Raw genomic sequence first — 18,843 nt, 5'->3', positions numbered from 1 at the left:
AGTTTCATAAAGATAGTTGCGCCTATAAGCCAAATAATAACACACTCGGTCACCAATTTTTTTTGCTAAAGTCATGTCTAACACTCGCATGCAAGGAGATGGCCAGATGGGAGTATCACAAGGTGGTCTTATAATCATGAGAATGTTACACCCCTCAGTCGGCAGTTGGAATGATTTTGATACTATTAGCAAGGAAAATAACGTCAAACTTAATTTTGTTAGACCAACCAAACAACAGGAATCAAGTTTCTATTTCTCTTCATCAAACAACATACCCCCAGATTGCATTAGTTTAAGGGATCTCACATGTCAGGCGATTCGCTCGATTATGTACTACTAATAGGGAGTAATGTCAAATTGTTTCTTTTGCTAGACATCGTAGAAAAAGAATTTGAATTGACAACAAAAACTGAACGCTTTTAATTCACTACTCAAAGACACTCTTACAATCGTCACATTTCAAAACTGTGGATAATAATACAGTACATACAGGAACTTGCTGCAACACCGCTAATAGTGCTGAAAAGAATATGGACTTATTAGTGATTCTTCTAATTCTCGGAATCCACGATATACTGCCTCCGTCTGGCTTTGCGAAATAGGCAATCTTCGTACCTCGGTCATATACCTAAAAAATCAAGTTTAGCTTGAGAGAGATAAAACACAGCAAAAAAAAGTGCCACATACACAGTCATTTAACTTTCTTGGAACTTTGACCTCCAATTAATGGAACATGTACCATACAACCATGTATCTTCTGGTAAATGATCCACAAGAAAATCAAAGGATCTCTTCCAAAACTTTTTCGTGCAAAGTTGTAGCAACCCCGTAAGGTACAGGAAACCTCCCAAACTTCCCATCATGATGAAATCTCACTAATAGAAGTGGAAAATATCAGATCAGAAGAAGCAACAAACTAGAGGACAAGTCAATGGAATGAATTGATCCCTCCAAACAGTCGTCCCAAGACAAAACCTAAACCCAATCCCAACTTTGCATACGACCAAGAGAGGGGAAGGCTTCTTTGACAACTAACATGGAGATTCTATAGGTGGTCAACCATCAAATACCATCCCAAAGGTAATCCATACCACCGCCCTTTATATACCACATAGCCAAAGAAAAACTCCAGCAGTTAGTGGAACTCATTCCCAGAAACACATTAATTAATCACAAGCTCTTTGTTGCCAGAAAAGATCAATCAAATCCTACGTCAATAGTCCAATGATAATAACTTCAATAGAAAATACTTACCCACACACACACACCCATAGACAAACACACACACACCATAGAGAGGCCAACAACTCAGACTAAGAGAGGAAATTACTCATGGACAAGAAGCAAAACATAACAAAGGAAGAGAGGCAGCAAAGTGCATCATGTAATTTAACTCTCCCGAATCTTAAAGAAGAAAAAACTTATATGAAAAGTTACCTATTTGCTGCACTGGTGATCTTATCCCGAACCCCTTGGTTACCACCACCGGCAGTTTGGTCAGGCAGGAATGTTCCTAAGATCAGTGAAGCTCCAACAGGACTTGTACCAATTGTCTGTGCAAAAATAGACATTGCCCATTCTCGAAGCACAACAAGAACTGAGCGAAGAAGCCGTAGCTTGAGCATTGGTGATGTTAAAATTGCACCATTAGATAGTAAGTTGTCATATGTGTTGATGACAGGCTCTGCAGCACCTTTGCAGGCGCCAAGGAGAGCTCGCGGAATATCGTCATCTCCAACACACTCGACTCCAGAAGTAGATCTCTCCTGAGAAACAACACAGAGTGATGACAAGTTCAATAAAATGACCGGATACATCAATAGCTTCAAGAAACACAGTTCTTGTAAGCTATCTTATTAAAGAAATCATATATGTAAACATCAATACCAGTGCAGCCTTTTCCAAATGAAGACATAATGTATCCAATGGCAACATAGCTCCATCTCCAGGATAGAGACGAGGACCAACCCTCTTCAAAACAGAAGAAGCCTCAGCTATACCACCCCTTGAAAGAGACTGGTCAATAAGTCTGGCCCAAGTTTCTCTAATAATATTGCTGTCAGTATCACCAGAATAGCTTGCAAAATACAACATTTCGAGGCAAACCTGTGGATCAAAGACAAAGCCACCATCCACATAAGATTGATCAACCAACCATAAAAGAAAGAAAATCTTAGACTTAGGAAGTAAAAATCTAAAATGTATTCAAAATACAAGATTTTTCATTTTGAATCAAAAAGAAAATGCTAATCATTCACTCCAAATTTGTTGAATTACCATTGATCTTCTGATTGCTTAATAAGAGAATGATTGTTTGGTATTGGGTAGGTTTTGCTGTTTTCCGCTTATTTTTTTTAAAACTGGGAATGTAACGTGTTTGCCAATTTTGATTAAAACCCAACTTTCTCCAGCTTTTGCCAAAACAACGGAGAAGTTGAAACCACAAAAAGTGGTTTTGCAGTTGTAGTTTTAGAACACAGAACCATGACACAGAAACCTTCTTTATCATCTTCTCCATCTTCAACCTTGAGAAATTTGCAAGATTATCCATGTCCATCTCAAATTATAATTTCAAAACCTTGAAACACCCTTTGGGCTTTGCCTCCGACAATTGCATCGGTTATTGTATGCAAGTGTATAGATTACCAATTTCCCTTTTTCCATCTTCTGTAAATGGAACCAACCAAAATCCCCAGCATTAATTAAGGGTTACCCTGCTACCATTTTCTCCTTCTCCCTCTCTTTCTGTCAACCTCTCATCTTGGAGTGTTTGTCACCATATTCACCGGTTGACACCAGCATGGTAACCACTGAAAACACACCTTTGTGTCCGGTTGCCACCAGCAAGGTCAATCTGTGTGACGCAGGCACGCCGCTGAATTGTGTTGGTTGGTCTAGATCTATTTCTTTGATACTATCCATTTCTCTCCTCTTTCTATTGGATTTATTTGTATGGACTATGGAGCTCCAATTCTCACAGAATAATTTTCTTTTCTGTTTATGCTTGAAGGTATAACAATAAATAAAGGAGGTAGATTAATGGAAGGAGGAGAAAGACAGACAATAATTTGAGAGACAAAGGAAAGAAGTATAACTGACCCAAAATTTCCTTTTTTTTGGAAATTTGATAGTGCTTGAAATTCAAAGAGTTGTACAGAGTTTAAGACTACTCAGAGTAATGATTTTTTAAAACTGTATATAGAGAGATTAATGGTGTACTCCATATTTGACTGAAGTTTTATTTTGGTTTTGAAAACACATAAAAATAAAACTGAAAACAGTTTGAGTGGTTTAAAAACAAAAAAACTGAAATCGTGAAATGATACAGAACGAGCCTTAGCTAATAAGCCAATGGTTTTTACCATGCCCTTAAAGCAGGTGCGCTAAAGGTGCAACTAGTAAGTTGGGCTTGCATTGATCCAATGGATTTGTTTAATTAGTTGTTAACCGTTTGGGTTAGGCGTCTAAATTGAAGCTATGGGAATTGGAAGGATCCATTTTCCTTCAATTCCTTCCCATCCAACAAAACAAATCCTCCCAATGTTGGGAAAAATTAGGGAGGAAAATAAAAGCCCACTTCTTCCCTCACCTCCCTTCCTTTTCTCTCTACTTTGCTCACCTCCCTTCCCTTCCTCAATAGCTAAGGTTATTCCATGAGTGCTCTAGCTGTCTAGGTGATTCAAAACCCAATTTGAGTTTGTATGAGTGTTTATTTTGAGTTGTTACATCGGTTACTACAATAAATAAATACACTCAGGTTTCTACATTTTCGAAAACTTTGCTAAAGCTATGATCGGGATTCATATCACTCTCCCCTGAAAGTCCTATATCTGGTTAACACTGCCAAGAAAAATGCCACTTAAGTTCCTTGATGTCCTTCTCCCTCCAAAAGCAAGATTATCTATGGTTCGGTTACTCACCGTGATCCTATTTTGGGGAAAAGAACATTTCTATGGGGAAAAAAGCGCCGCAAATCTGCAACTCTAGAACTTGAGATCTCGAGGGAAGTGGAAAATCCATTAGATACATTCTGTAGCCCTAGGAGCAACAGTTCCTGGATGGACACAATTTCATGAAAAAAGACAAAAAAAATGCCTCTTAAGGGATTCAAAATACTCCGTTGAAACTTCTTTCAAGACCAAATGACACTTGAACAAAGAATAAAAAAAGGAGTGAAGAGATCAGTGAGATGGATTACTAATGAAGCATCCCATCAGTTACTTAGGGGTGCACAAGTACTCTTTCTGGATGCTATGCTATAAGAAATCAGGTTCCAACCCACCTTATCTTGAAGAGAAATATGGCTTCCAAAACTAAAATCTCTTTTATAAAATAGGAATTCCCAAGAGCATACCACTACTTAAAATACTCCACATGATTATCTGACAATTCACATGGCATCATGAGGGCCCATCGAAAAAGCAAGTGTCGAGCATAAAAAACTATACTCCCTCCGTATTTTAAAAAGAGATACACTTTGACCGGCACATAGTTTTAGGAGAGTGAGTTGAATTTAGTAAAATAGATGAAAGTGGGGTAGTGGGTAAATTATTTATTATAGTTAAAAGATGATGTAAGTGTGGGGACCACAAGAAAGAGAAATATTAATATAGTGGGAAATGGGGACCAAAACATGTCAAAAAAGGAAAGTGTATATCTTTTTAACATACGGCCGTTTAAGGAAAGTATATCTCTTTTTAAAATACAGAGGGAGTACTTCCCATGGTACCCATGTACACATAACATATCTAACTAAAAAACTTCCTGAAAGATTTATTTTTGTTCTGAGAACATTATAAAAGATTAAATATGTGGAAGCTTTTAAGAGATCATGTGATCATGATTCGTGGAACAAGGTAAGAATGCATATATGCAAATCTATATACTGGGAGCTCGGGAGAGGGGGTTTAAAAAGAAGAAAACAAGCACGCGTCCGAGAGGGAGAGAGAGAGATCTACCTCCCAAAGTTCATAGGGAACGGCATAGTCATTATACAGCTGAGTTATACTCTTCAATTCAAATGACAACTCTTTCACCTTCTCTTTCATAGAGCTAGCTACGTTAGCTTCACGCCTCACAGGAGTCTCTTCATTCTCGCCAGACTCCGATGTGCCAGTGCTTGCTTCTGACCGTGAGGCTATAGCCTCCAATTCTTCTCTGATCTTTATCTGAAAGCGCACCACAGCAAGCTTTCCCTCAAGTAAATCAAGCAGCCCGTCATCATATGCACCTTTTGCAGAACTCCCATAATTATCATTATTGCTGGCGTTTTTTGCTTGTAAAACAGCATTATTTAAGTACTGACACCTGACACGAACAAATACAAAAAGCTAATTAAAATACTTTTACTGGAAGATAATTAAAGACACAGTAAGCATTTAAGTAAAAGATATTATATGGCCAGTAGGCCAAGTAAAATGCATAGAGCACTATACTTTTCTCTTCATTCCTTCTTCCTTCCTCTCAGGATGGTCCAGCAAAAGAGGTTTCGATTGATTTTGCTTTTAGATATGTGCCTTATTGTTGTTGGGGGAATAAGAAGATGTTAGGATATAGAAATAGAGCACTAACCTCTGCTCCAAGCTAGGGACATCTCTATCATCCATGGAGCGCCTTTCTGCTAGCTTCAACAGCACATGAGCTGCAAGCAAATGTTGGCGCTTCATGATGTAATAGCGTGCTAGGAGATCTAAATATTTGGCTTGATTAAAAGGATCACGAACACCCATACGACCCACTGTTGAAGTAGGGTATACTGTTGATGAGGCAGCACGTACCTGTACGTGAAAAGAACACACTGTTGTCATACTATCAAGAACATGATCTTCAGTAAAAAAAACTAAACTATTAGTGTCCAAAAATCATCTATTGAAGGCACTCCAACTACCAAACATGATTTGACACCTGAAAAGAGATACAAAAAGGAAAAAGCAGAAGTACCTCCTCTTTGGGTTCAGAGGCTGCTTGCTGCAGAAACGGAACCAGATCAGGACCTCCGAATTCCAAAAGCTCATTCTCCAGACCCAAATCAACCATAGTTCGGTACAGATACTCATGAAATATTCTATCAGATGATTGGACAGCGAGCTGAACAATTTGACAAATAAACTTCTTTCTAGAGGACTGATCAAGGATAGATCTTGCAGAGGCAGGTTTAGAGGGAGAACCAATTGCTTCTCCTTTCAGGTTACGTAAAGCACCAGTAATTATCTCATAGCACTGTTCACGCTGAGAAAGAGCACGTTCTCGAATTGCTGGGTCAATTTGCTCATTAGAGGCGTTTCCAGCAGGGTCAAGAATCTGAGACTTTTGCAAAGGCAACTGCACAACAGCTTCATAGAACCTGCAATTCCTTGAAAGTTAGAAAGTATACTTGAACATTGAAAGAATAAAAACAAACGAAAGAGGATTTTGAAATCGGCTTACCTCAGGTCCTCGAACCTTTTACATATTGTGCGTAAGTCTGCAGACTCTGGGACTTGACTCAAGAAATTAAAGGCCTCCCTAGCAAGAGATTCCCTCTCTTCAGCATCAGAAGATACAGCGGCTCTCTCGAGACATTCCACAGCTAAGTAAAATTTGTAATCAGATTCCTTATAGTAACTTGGGCAACCTTCCCGCAGTTTCCCACTTATGTCATCCACAGTTCCCCTACCATCACGACCAGTATAGTACTGTGGGAAGAAAGGATCGTAAAAAGGGGGAAAAAGATTGATTAAATACAGAAGGAAGAGACAACAAATTGAGGTGATTTCCCAGAGGCAGCATTACCTCCATCAAGGCGGATACAAGCCTGGTTGGTAGCATCTCACCTTCCTCAGAGCATACAAGCTGATGAAAGGTCATCTGAGTTAATGCACGTCTTAAATCAGCATCAAAACCTTGAATCAACCGTGATACATGATGCAGAGAAAGCAGTTGTAGCAGGAAGAGAGCTTCGCTGGATCTGAGGAGCAGCTGCCGAAGGCATTCAATCGCTCTTACCTGCAGGATAGGGAAGAAATAATACAGATAAGAACCAAAGTTCATTGTAAAGAAAAAACAAAAGGAAAAGCACGGCAAAAGCAGACCTCCTCGGCAGCAAGTTCAGCAGGACCGTATGGTAGCCGCTGTCTTCTATTAGATGCAAGTACATCAGCAGACTCCATATTCCAAGAATAACCTCCAAACAAATGTCCTGTCATGCTTCTGTCACCACCCCCTAGAGTTGAACCACTTGTATATAAAATTGAACCTGTCAAATCTCCGAGACCAGCAACACGTGCATACATTCCTCTTCTCTGATTCTTGCGTAATCTAAAAAATTTCTCCAAGGAACGGATTTTGTTTTCAAGAACTTGCATTGCTGCACCAGAAAGTCTGCACACTATAACACCATCTTCAAATTGATCAGGAGAACTTGAACCGCCTTTTACAACCATAACAGGAAGCTCCCACAGTGGAAAAAGCAATCTTGCTGTGCACAAACACAACCCTTCATAGGCACCTGAAAATACAGGTTCTGCCTCCTGAACTACCTGCCCCATGCTAAATCCCCCAGCAGCTGTTCTTGTGTTTGACAGTGCACTACTTCCTTCAAGTTGGGGCATTCCAACAAATCTTGGGTCCTCATACGCCTCAGCTGCTTTTTCAGTAACAATATTACCTGTGATATTTTCTGTATCAACTATTTTTGCAGCCAGCATTAAACACATTGCAGCAGCTTCTCCTGCCCCAAAACGGTTGAAAAAGTCTTCCAGAACTGCTCTTGGTGAGTTGGATTCCAGCAACCTTCTAAGAATGTCAACTGGCCTATTGAAAACTAACTCCATCATCCCCATGGTACTGAATACAACAATCCGCCTCCTTGGTAATATATGCTGAGTTGAAAGGTCGCCTCTGGCCCATAATTTTGCAGATGCTTTCTCCAACGACTCACCTGAGCTACCCAAACCAAAGAACTCGACTTCTGAATAAAGAGATTGCACCATTAATGCAGTGTCTGGTAAGGGCAAAACATCTGCCACAAACAACATTCTGCCTTCTACAGGCAGAGAAGATACAGTTTCCCGCAACGCACGAGTGCTCCTCACACTAGTCGCCATATTCCCTGGGGGAGACGACTGAGCAGTGTAATCTTTGCAAACAATTAGAAGAGAGGATGCATTTGGTGGTGAGGAATCAGAAAGCACAAGAGTTCCAGCAGAATGATACGCTGTTTCAACTTTCAGAGAGAGATCCTCACTTTGAGCATGGCCAACAAGAGGAACAGAGCCAAAACCAAGTGCACCAGTGACCCCAAGAGGAGGAGATGGTCTGATTGAAACAAACTTCAAACAACTTGGTCTAGGATGGTTACTAGAAAATTCATGCAGACCTCCAACTGAACCGTTAAACCCACAAGAACCAGTAGAAAAATACATTCTTCTCCCATCGGATAAAACAGCAACGAGATGAAGCCATTTTGACTCTAGTGAAGATAAAGGTGAAATGCAAACAATAGAGGGTTTTCCAGATCCACCAGCTGCTCTTGTCCCTGTTGACTGTCTACCTCCAGAATTTGGGTCCCTCTGGTTGATAAAGTTCTTTTCCTCTGCCACTTTTTTAAGTGGGCCTTCTCCATTTTGACCTAACTCAAAAACTTGGAGTTTCATAGCTTCAGTTCTTGCATAGAATATGTGTCTTTCATTGTCAAAAACCATCTCAACAATTGGATCAACGGCACCAAATTTAAAGACATTTGGCACAACCCATCTGGACAATTACAAATACAAGAATTCATATATAATATATGCCAAAAATATTCGTTCGGTAATGACTTCCAGGACCAACATTGCAAACCGAACACATGGAATAAGAACAAATAATCCATAGATGAATATCAATATACTTTATACTATCTCATTGAGGTCATCAAAACGTATTATGAAGTAAAGAAAACTTTACGATGAAGCTTAGTAAGCCAGAGCAATGGCATGAAACATACCTCGAAAGGACACTACCCAGACCGGAAGTAAGGCAAACTTTACGACAACGTTTTTGCCAACCAGATCCTGTTGTGTACTGCAGTTCATAAATGTTACCATCACGGCCAGCTAAGAAAATGCGGCCTTTATCAGTGCACGTAATACAAGTCATTGTGACTCCGTCGGATGGAACAGTATACTCGGATAATGGCTGTAAGGAGAGCTCTGCATATGGATCAGTTCCATCAGCTGTTCCTGAACAGCATACTCCTACAAGGATCAACTGAAATCCTATATCATTAGCAACCAAAAGCACCCAAAGGAATAGAAAGGGAAATTCTGAATTGAAGGCCAAAAAAAGTGAAAGTACACATGAAAAGAGTATAAGACTCCGTCTCCATTAGGCACATTTTAGCATTTTATTGACCATGATGCATTAGTGATGTTTGTGAGCTAGCTACGGGGAGGGGGAAAGGAAATCCAAAAATTACAAAAGAGATAGATTATAAAAATCTAGGTTGGAGAGTGTACAGGCCAACAGCTTATTGTAAGATAACCTCCACATATACTTCACCTATTTAATACACATTCAGATAACACATCATGTTGTCATTCCATATTTCTTAACTAATATATATAATACTCGTCTTATATGCATGCGATGCGTGCGAAAGTAAATAGAACCATGCACACATAATTGATTTGGGGTAGTTGCATACGTGATTCCCTGTGTGTAATCTTATATACTCCTCTGTTTATTTTTTTAATCTGCACACTTGCCTTTTGGCACTATTCACAAACTCTACTTTGACAAATGTTGGTGATTTTGCACAAGGAAAAACATAGTCATGTGTGATCTTATTAGACTCTTCTCAATATATAGTTTTCAGATATCAAATTGATACGTTTTTTTACTAATCGACAGTTAAATGCTCGTTCCGGATCATTTTTTGTTTCCAGTTTTCTGTTTTTTACAATACTAAAACCAAAATATGAAAACCACATAAAGTAGTTTCCAGTTTTTTGTTATTAGTATTCAAACTCAATATGATTATTATACGTATGATTATTTTTTAGTTCATGATTCAATCTAAATCATATGACTTTCAAAACCAAAAACTGAAAATTGGCAGTGATACCGAACGAGCCCTAAGATAATAATGCCCAAAGTTCCGCATTGAAAAAACGTGAAAGTGTGTAGATTGAATACGGAGGTAGTACTAAATTACTTGTTTTCCAATCACCTAGCCTATCAGCTATTATCTTACAGCTAATATTTCAAAGACCATCACTATAAGTAAAGACGGAAAATTAAGGATTAAGTTTTCACCTTTTGTTTTGTAATAAAATAACTGTGAGAGAAGTTCACCGCTCTTCATGCATTCAAGAAACAAGAATTAACTTTTACAAGTAACAACAAATTTATATTTTTTAAGGAAAAAATAACACTAATAATCCAAACTATTGGCGGTCCTCTCAAAATAATCTGAACTATTGATTAACTCAGAATAATCCCAATTATATGGTACCCCTTTCTCGAAATAGTCTCACTATATTGTTAATGTGTTAAACAGGTCAAACTGATGATGTGTCATTATGTTATTGGGGCATTGAGCTAAACTTTACAAAAAAAATTGTTTCCCTTTCTGTCTCTTGTCTCTCCTCTCCCCTGCCCACCCAGCGATGAACCCAAGTTACCCAACATCGCTCGATCGTACTCAAATTGCCATTCCTTTACTTCCACCTTTTACCAACAGGAGAGTCGCTCCAACCACCTAATTTTATTACACCGAACAAAAACCAATAAATACCTCCGAAAACATCAGACAACAGAAACAACCAATTACGAAAGTATGAACCATCAGTTTACAACAATTGGATCAGAACCAATTTTGTTGCCTAAAAATCAGAGAATTTGATAAAAATTAGCAAATTACTAGCTATTTAAAAATATAAAAAATGGATCACCAGTAAAATATAAAGGGAGCATGAGAGTGTTTGAGGGTAGGATATTGGCCTTAAAAACAATTGGATCACTACAAATTAAACTACACTCTTCTCCTCATGGTTTCTGCCATAGCTGATGTTGCTTGCTTTGCTTTGTTGTTTCCATGTTGTGTGAGAGAGGTAAGGTAATGATGAGATGAAGGGAGCATGAGAGAGATTGAGGGTAGGCTGTTGGGTTTACTGTTAGTCTGTGAGTAGAGGTGAGAGAGGACATAGAGCTTCTTTAACCGGTAAAGAGGGTCACCGGTAAGCATGGTCTAATTTGAGCAGGGGTATCATATAGTTGGGATTATTCTAAAGTTAATCAATATTTAAAATTATTTTGAGAAGACCACTAATAGTTCAGATTATTACTGTTGATTTTTCCCATTTTTTAAAAGGTCAGAACATTTTTCAAGAATGCAAATATACGAACTAATCCAGATTAGATCATTGGCAGAAAGGTTTATCAAACATAAATTTCTAACTCATTGACAATCAAATTAAATGCTGGGATCCTGATACTGCATTAAAAAAGACAGCAATAGCTGCAGCTCGGAGAATTACCCTTAGTAAATGTTTCTAACTCTGTTGTAAGTGAAAATTACACATTTTCTAAGTGAAAATTACACATTTTCAGAAACACGTTTAGAACATTGTAGGAAAAAAATATATATTATACGATCAAACCGTATCACACCACCGCAGGCCAAAATGGAGTTGGAAAGGTAATATGCTTCCTCCGTTTTTTTAATAAGTGCAACGTTTGGAGGATGTATATCAATATGGTTGAGATATAAGCACTTACTAAGAACTTTCAGATGGAACTTCCAGAGCAAAGTTAACACAAATTTATCTCCACACCTTTATTTTATGACGTACTAAACACAAGTTATAAATCAATGAAATGCAAGACCGCATTCTGGAAGATTCAGCACTTTTTTTAAAAAAGGAGGCTCAAGTTCTTTTAGTACCTCATGCTACAGCTAAAAGAAATGTTCCCGTTAAAACATGGAGAGTGGTCTTCAAGGGCCTCTTCAGTATCATTGTCGGTTTTTAATTTTCAATTCAAATTTAGCCTTGAATTTTTAAATGTCGAATGTAATACGTGGAATAATAACTTAAAAATCAGATATGCTGATCTTCCTTATTCTGGATTAACGACAGTAAACAGATAAATATTTGACCTAGTTTTAAAAAAATTATTATAGTTTACAGAAAAATAATATTTGGCAACAACACGAAGCACACTCAGTTTAAAAGCAGTATGATGTCTCCATCGGGCGCTTAAAATCAACCCACTAGCAGATAACAGAAGAGCGAAGATAATAAGTCTGAGCTAACCACTTCAAGTTCCAACTTAACTTAACTATGGAACTCGTCAACTGTCATAGTAAAGAATTGGTGAGTTTAACTATGACTCCACAAATAAGTCGAAGTCCAATCAACTCTGTACCCCCCAAAAAAAAACCACTATTTGTTTCACAACCCAGTAACCAAAAACCAGATAATAACAAGAGGAGAATGAAAGCCAATCAAAGTAGTCTAAGAACCAGCTAATTGTCAATTAGCATATGCATAATATTGGGTTAAGTCGATAAGACCTTGATCTGACAATGAAGATTATTACCAATAACCACTGCTTAAAATTGCATTATCTGCATGATTGCAAATAAAATTCAAATACCTCAGCAGGAGTTGCCAAAACCAAAAGATGCTGAATAGCTTCAACAAAAACACCAGGTTTAGATTTAGCAAGGCCCACGGCACAAATAGCTTGTTCCTCTCCGCTGTATTCAGGACATTGTCCATCCCTACAAATAAATTACAATGAGATCAAATCAGACTGAAGCAGATACTAAACATCAAGGCAGGTAGGAGTCGTAGGGGCACACAATCTTCAGAAAATGAAATGACAAACAGTTTTAATCAGTTTTCTAAAACACACTGTTTTTTTCTTTTTTGCTTTAACGGTAAATTATTCATACATTTTCCTTTTTGGATAAAAGGCAATGTCCCCCACCACCCTGAGAATAACACACGGTGGTGGTATATGATTAAGCGGTGACTATGTAAAAGACTTTTTTGGGCCCAATGAATTCTTCCTCCTCCCCTTTCCCAATAAAGAATCACTATTATTCATCTGTCCCTGAAAATAGGCCACATTCCTATTATAGGACGTACCAAAAAATGTAGGCTGCTTTATAGAGCAAGTAACCAAACTTTGTACTTTCTCATATTACCCTCGATGATATAGTCAACGAAGAATTCTATAAAACCTGCATTGGTGTAATGGAGTTCAAAAGAAATTAAAAATTAAAAGAGTGAGAGTCGTCTTAAGAATGATCTCTTTTCTTTACCCTAATCCTCGGGTTTTCAAATCCAGAATTCAATACTACTCTAGGTGTGATGAAATTTCTGCAAATTTAACATCTTTCAAAGACTCTGTGCCAGTATTTTCACATCTCTCTCCTTTTTTTTCCTCAAGTGGCTTTAATCTCCTTGACCCAACGTGTCCGAGTACTTAGTCGCGAATTTGGTAAGATTACATAACCAAATAGGGGTTGTGTCATGTTGACCAGGGTATGATGCCAAAGCATCCACGCCAAATAACATAGTACATCAGTATCGTTCTTTTCTGGAAAAGAAAACCACTAAACAAAGGCCCCTTATTTTTCCTGAATTGAAATTATCTTAACTGATTAACACTGAATTTTACGAATTGAAACAATGTATTGCTGATTAAAACTTATTAACTGATTCACTGATGCCTTCGCTCTATAAGTTTATTGCTCCCAATTCTTTATGTTTGGTATCATGCACGCGATTTAAAAAATAATTAATGTGGATAAACATTCCTTTTTTTTCACTTGAACAATGCAAATTACGTTTATTTAACAATGTTCACTTTTATTCAAAATCTAACATTGGGAAAGTGGGAAGGTAATCCCAATGGGAAAAAGTGAGAGATTTCCACAATGAATTTGATTGATTAAAATAATCACCTGACACGATTTTTGACAGAATATTAGGGGCACTTATGCTATAGTACAAAAGGAAATATTTCAAACGTAAAGATTAAAAAGGGACTGGGGGACTAATCTTTACTAATTAAAACTGTTTTTCACTAAATACAACTTAATGTGACTAATTAAAACGGATTTTTGAAGTTTGAAACTTGCTTTAAGGATCAAATATGATTTTTACAAAATATATGTATTATTTATTTAAGGGGAAGAGCACAGGGCTAAAGTCATAAAACATACCATCATCGAAGAATTGTTCAAAGAAAGGTTGAAAAAGAAAAATGAGACATGAATCCAGCACTTGGCAACTAACAACAAGTCAAGCGATTTAAATTACAACATTATATATTTATAAAAGGATCCACAACCGCCCCCCCCCCCTCCCCGGGTGGTATAATGTATACACAGGTATCATTCTCTTACTGAAACAGAGACATCGTGTAAGATGCAAAAACAATTCATCAACGTATTACCACTTGTCAAAACGCCAAAGAAATAGGGAGTTGTCAACTGATGCCCATGCCCTACGTATCTCAGGAAAAATTCCACATAGAGCAGTTCCTTCACCACCAGCAGCATTATATCTTTCTACAAGAACATTAGGTAACTCCCAGCTATCTACCACTTCAACTAGCGGAGGCCACTGCAATGTAAATAAGCACCTTTAAGTTCAGAACTTCAGATAATTTCCCTTAAGAACAACTGTAAAGAGAATTCAATAAAATCAAGTATAATGTTCTATTATCCAAACAAAAGACTACAAGATACATGAGAATTTTCCAGCATAAGAAAAAATTATCTCATACAAAACCCAATTCTCAATGAGAACTGAACCAGTTAATCATTATAGTGAAACACAGAACCTTCTAGCGGAGACAAAGTTGTTTATTACGTTGGTCAGATACTCAGATTGAAAATGCCGCAAAGTTCTCTTGGCAAGGCAATCTAGCAACACATCCTAAACGCTTTAATCTAAACATGAAACTGGAGCACAACATTCACAACAGAATTTTCCTAAAAGCTACAATTGAGTAGACCAAACACATCCCTCTGTCAGCTCTCGAATTATCTGGTCAATAATCTCATAGGTTTGACCCAGAAGTCCAGAACCCAATCAAGTCTTAGAAGGTGAGAACCAGGGAGTGGAAGGACGGTTAGTACTTAGTAGTGGAATGGGTAGATAATGTAAATTATACTTAGATGCCTTGTAAGAAGGCATTAATGTAATTTACATTGGTAACATTGCCAATAAATTGTTTAAAATGAAGTCCTTGAAGGGAAGTGTGAATCAACAAAACCCTCCTCAAATTGGTTTTATCCTTGCTTTTTTCCTACTTCTCCCTACTTCAAGATATCATTTCACTGTTGACTATTCTCACTCTTGTCTAGAAAAATGATAAAGCAACAGTCAGTTTAAGGGAGACATTTAATTAATCTTGAGAAATCAGAGAGTTACAATAAACTTTCAAGCGAAAAAAGTCTTGGCAGAACCTCCATCCAAGCACCATTTTATTATATATCCATTGGTAAATTTTGCTTGAACTAAACCACAGGAAATGGCTACCATGATCATCTGATCTGGTTTTCCGTAATATAAGCACCGTCCTGAATTCGAAATGCATTCCACATGTTCTATATAATTTAGCTGTCTCCTAACAACTGAGGCCATATAAAGTTTTCTGGACCAACGTTTAAGGTGAAAACACGAGAAGAGATCAACAAAAAACTTCAATTATGTTGCTCACATACTCGTATAATAATCAAAGAACTAAGAAGCTGACAGCAGCTAGGAAATGGACTGGCAGGAGCAGAGAAAGTGATATGGGGTTAGAAAAACAAGTTGCTAAAATGAGGGCAATAAAACTTCAAAGGGCCTTGGTTGAGTGCTTAGGGAAGAGGGGTCTGAGACTCTGAGTATTTTTTGCAGAACAAAAGGAATAAAAATTAACAAGTTCAGAAGGGTAATGTTAATATTGATTTTGTCATTTTGTGGGTATCAACCTTATACCAGGTTTATTGTTTGTGGGTGACAACTGACAACTATAAAGGAATTAAGATATCGAGGCACACTGTAAATTATGGGATAGAGTGTTCAAGAAGTGAATGAGAAAGAATACGTAAACTGCAAAATACCATTTAGTTTCATGCCTAAATTTATATTTCCCCTTTGCTAAAGAAAAAAGTTCCATTACAAAGCAGAAGTCCACCAGAAATCAAAAGAAAACAATTTAAAGAAAACACGATCTCATATTACATTGGAAATCAACACGTTAGGGAACACCCTATGAGGGTGAGTCCAAAGAAAAGCTAAATACAGCATTTGATCCCATAAAGAACCCAAAGAAAACTTCCGGTCACCTAAAAGAAACCTATCAGACCTCAACCAAAGACCCACTCGATGGGGAAAAAAAGAACCTGCCCCAAACTTTTGTGCTCCTTTTTCCTTCCCAACTTCATGTAGACATGTACTGTACTTTATAAAGGTATTTGTAAATGACTCAGAAGTCAGAAGATAAATGGAACAACCTAATGAATCCCTATCAAACTAAATAATTACTGTCAAAGAAATATCACAGCAAAATAAAGCAAACACATAAGATTCCTGACACATTCACCTGAGTTAGTCCCTATGACTACAAAGCCAAGTGACACCCAGGACCTGCACCTGCAATGAATTTGGGGGGCAGCACGACCTTCTCCAACTTGGCTAAGTTTCCTTGTGTTATCTACGTAAGATAGTTTTCTAGGCCTACTAAATTTTATATTTGCTTTGTAGTTTGTCCTTTTAGTTTAAGAATCAAATCGTTTGACGAAAGAAAGAATTGGGATTTCCTAATTGTGATAATATTAGGCAGAAAAGGAATCAAATAATAGAGGTTGCAAGCTTATTGTAGTCATGTTATCACAACAAATGTGAAGAACAAGAATACAATTGATAGAATGTCTATGAAGTTGTATATTTTGGAAACTTTAGCAACATTATGAAGCAAAAAATTATAAATCGAAAAAATTCAATTTTAAAGACCATTACATGTGTAACTTTCCATTGTGGTTCTTCATTTCCTTTAAGATAGGCCACTTATCCTTTCAACGATTTAGTTCAGAAATCAGATGGTAAATTATACTAGTCGTATAACTTTCTCCATAATTTGATAACTCTTACCATTTATTTCTTTACAGTGCTAAGGGGTAACAGATCAACTTGACAGGTAGAACAATAAAAAAAAACTCAGCTCCTATGTTCACAAAACCTATTCCCCACGATAATCCCTTACAGAAAATTTGTAGATTTGGCATGATCTTCTCTACATTGTCCAAGTTTGCAAGGTCTACTAAGTTTCCCATTCTCTTCAAAAATAGAAAAGTGAAAAACATTTTTTCAGTTCAAATATCAAGTGGTTACATCACAAAGACTATTAGAATGAAGTTGATCTAAGATTAGACATTAAGGAATCAAATAAAAAAAATTTAAAAAAAATACAAAAGAAGAAGAGGTTATTAGCTTCTTGTGGGTTGTGTTTTCACATTAAATCATGCGAAAAATAAAAAGCAACTTGTTTAAGTGCCTACTAAATTGCACAGTATTTTATCTTGAACTTAAGAGTATTCGAGTAATATTTTGGGGAGAAAGTTTAACCATTCGAGACAACTACATGTGTTGAATTCCGCTCTTTCATCGACTTCTTATGTACAAATTGACCCTTTTCCCTAACATTTCAAATTGTTATATCCCAAAAGAGACAGGCCACATTCATATATGACTACATAAATTGTAAATCTATTTGATCATATGAAATTTCCTCGTTCTTTAACATGACTAAGAGGCAACGAATCAATTCGACATTTAAAATTTAATGTTCGAACGACATTCTCCCCATTAAATGCATATAAAAAAAAACAACTCCAAACAAGAAATCATGAGAAATTGTGCAAAATAAAGCACACCCTACATTGAAAAAGAATGAAAACAATAAGGACTACCAAAAAAAAAAAAAGGTACTCGTCCAAATTCAATTCGATTAATTGGGTTTACTCAATTCACTCAAATTAAATCTGCTTTAAACCCCTTTAAGCTAATACCAAAACGATTAGTTGGGTTAAAATAAAAATAAAAACAAGCCCAGAAAACTTGAAAACACCCCCAATTCACAATACCTCTTTAGGGTGAGTAGTATACGGGTGACTAGCATATCTAGCAGCATCTAACGCTTCATCCAGGTCGAGCCGAGCGGAGACATCTCGGCTAATGCGGTCACTGACAACAAGACCAGCATGAGTCACATCTCGCAAAGCAATTTCTTCATCAATTGACATCATTCGCCTGCTCTACTTCACCCCCACCCTTTGCCAAAAAAAAAAGTCACTGAAATTCGTTACTGGTGAGATAATGGGAGTTGCTGAAATAGGAGAGAGGAAATGTGAGTTTTATGCGCCTCCATTTTTGAATTGAAATTACCTTGGCTGATTTATGCTGGTGAACGCCGATAGTCTGGTGTGAGGGCGAAGAGAGTGCGGTTGGACTGCGGAGGAAGTGAGAGTGAAAATTGGGGGGAAAGCGCGCAGAAACAAAGTTGTGTTTTTATGTTTTTAGGGTGTGGGGAGACAACGCGTGGATGGTGCAGGGGCCTGCACGTAGATCTACGTGCACCTGCACCAAAACGCAAACACATTAAAAGAAAACGCAAAAAACAAAAAAAACGAAAAAGAACATAAAAAACTAAACAAAAAGAACTAGAGTAAACAAAAAGAACATTAACTAAACCTGAAAAGAACACTAATGTCAAAAAACTAAAGAAAATGTACAAAAATAAAAATAACATATTCTCTCTCCTGATAACTATAAAAAGAACAACTATTTTTCAAAAAGAACATCGTGTGAAAAATGC

The 18,843-nt window shown here is 37.3% G+C and overlaps 1 protein-coding gene across 2 annotated transcripts; it reads right to left on the bottom strand.

Moving 5' to 3' along the window:
* Nucleotides 1–347: 347 nt before the first annotated feature.
* Nucleotides 348–18,571, bottom strand: LOC110793889 (nuclear pore complex protein NUP155). Of its 2 annotated transcripts, none has more exons than XM_021998822.2 (14): nucleotides 18,414–18,571; nucleotides 18,113–18,299; nucleotides 14,431–14,600; nucleotides 12,619–12,745; nucleotides 8,966–9,228; nucleotides 7,071–8,733; nucleotides 6,772–6,984; nucleotides 6,427–6,674; nucleotides 5,941–6,343; nucleotides 5,572–5,777; nucleotides 4,959–5,307; nucleotides 1,888–2,106; nucleotides 1,438–1,766; nucleotides 348–628 (listed from the first exon to the last, which is right to left on the bottom strand). In XM_021998822.2, the coding sequence occupies exons 2-14, from the start codon at nucleotides 18,272–18,274 to the stop codon at nucleotides 511–513; spliced, it is 4,470 nt and encodes a 1,489-aa protein (XP_021854514.1). In that variant the 5' UTR covers nucleotides 18,275–18,299; nucleotides 18,414–18,571; the 3' UTR covers nucleotides 348–510. The 2 variants fall into 2 exon arrangements, with proteins under 2 accessions (XP_021854514.1, XP_021854516.1); XM_021998824.2 differs by having other exon boundaries at nucleotides 18,113–18,320; nucleotides 18,414–18,509.
* Between the last annotated feature and the right edge of the window lie 272 nt (nucleotides 18,572–18,843).

Source organism: Spinacia oleracea, chromosome 3 (genome assembly GCF_020520425.1).
Source record: "Spinacia oleracea cultivar Varoflay chromosome 3, BTI_SOV_V1, whole genome shotgun sequence".
NCBI classification, from domain to species: Eukaryota; Viridiplantae; Streptophyta; class Magnoliopsida; order Caryophyllales; family Amaranthaceae; genus Spinacia; species Spinacia oleracea.
The sequence above is the reverse complement of the archived record's forward strand: the minus strand, read 5'-3'. Positions and strand labels throughout refer to the sequence as shown.

What these genes read in the sequence shown, in the direction of transcription:
- LOC110793889 (XM_021998822.2), bottom strand. Translation starts at nt 18,274, where the DNA reads ATGATGTCAATTGATGAAGAAATTGCTTTGCGAGATGTGACTCATGCT. An exon ending in CTGAACTTGCTGCCGAGGAG is followed by an intron (nt 6,985 to 7,070) that starts GTCTGCTTTTGC and finishes CCTATCCTGCAG; the next exon opens with GTAAGAGCGATTGAATGCCT. An exon ending in ATCACCAGTGCAGCAAATAG is followed by an intron (nt 629 to 1,437) that starts GTAACTTTTCAT and finishes TTGATTTTTTAG; the next exon opens with GTATATGACCGAGGTACGAA.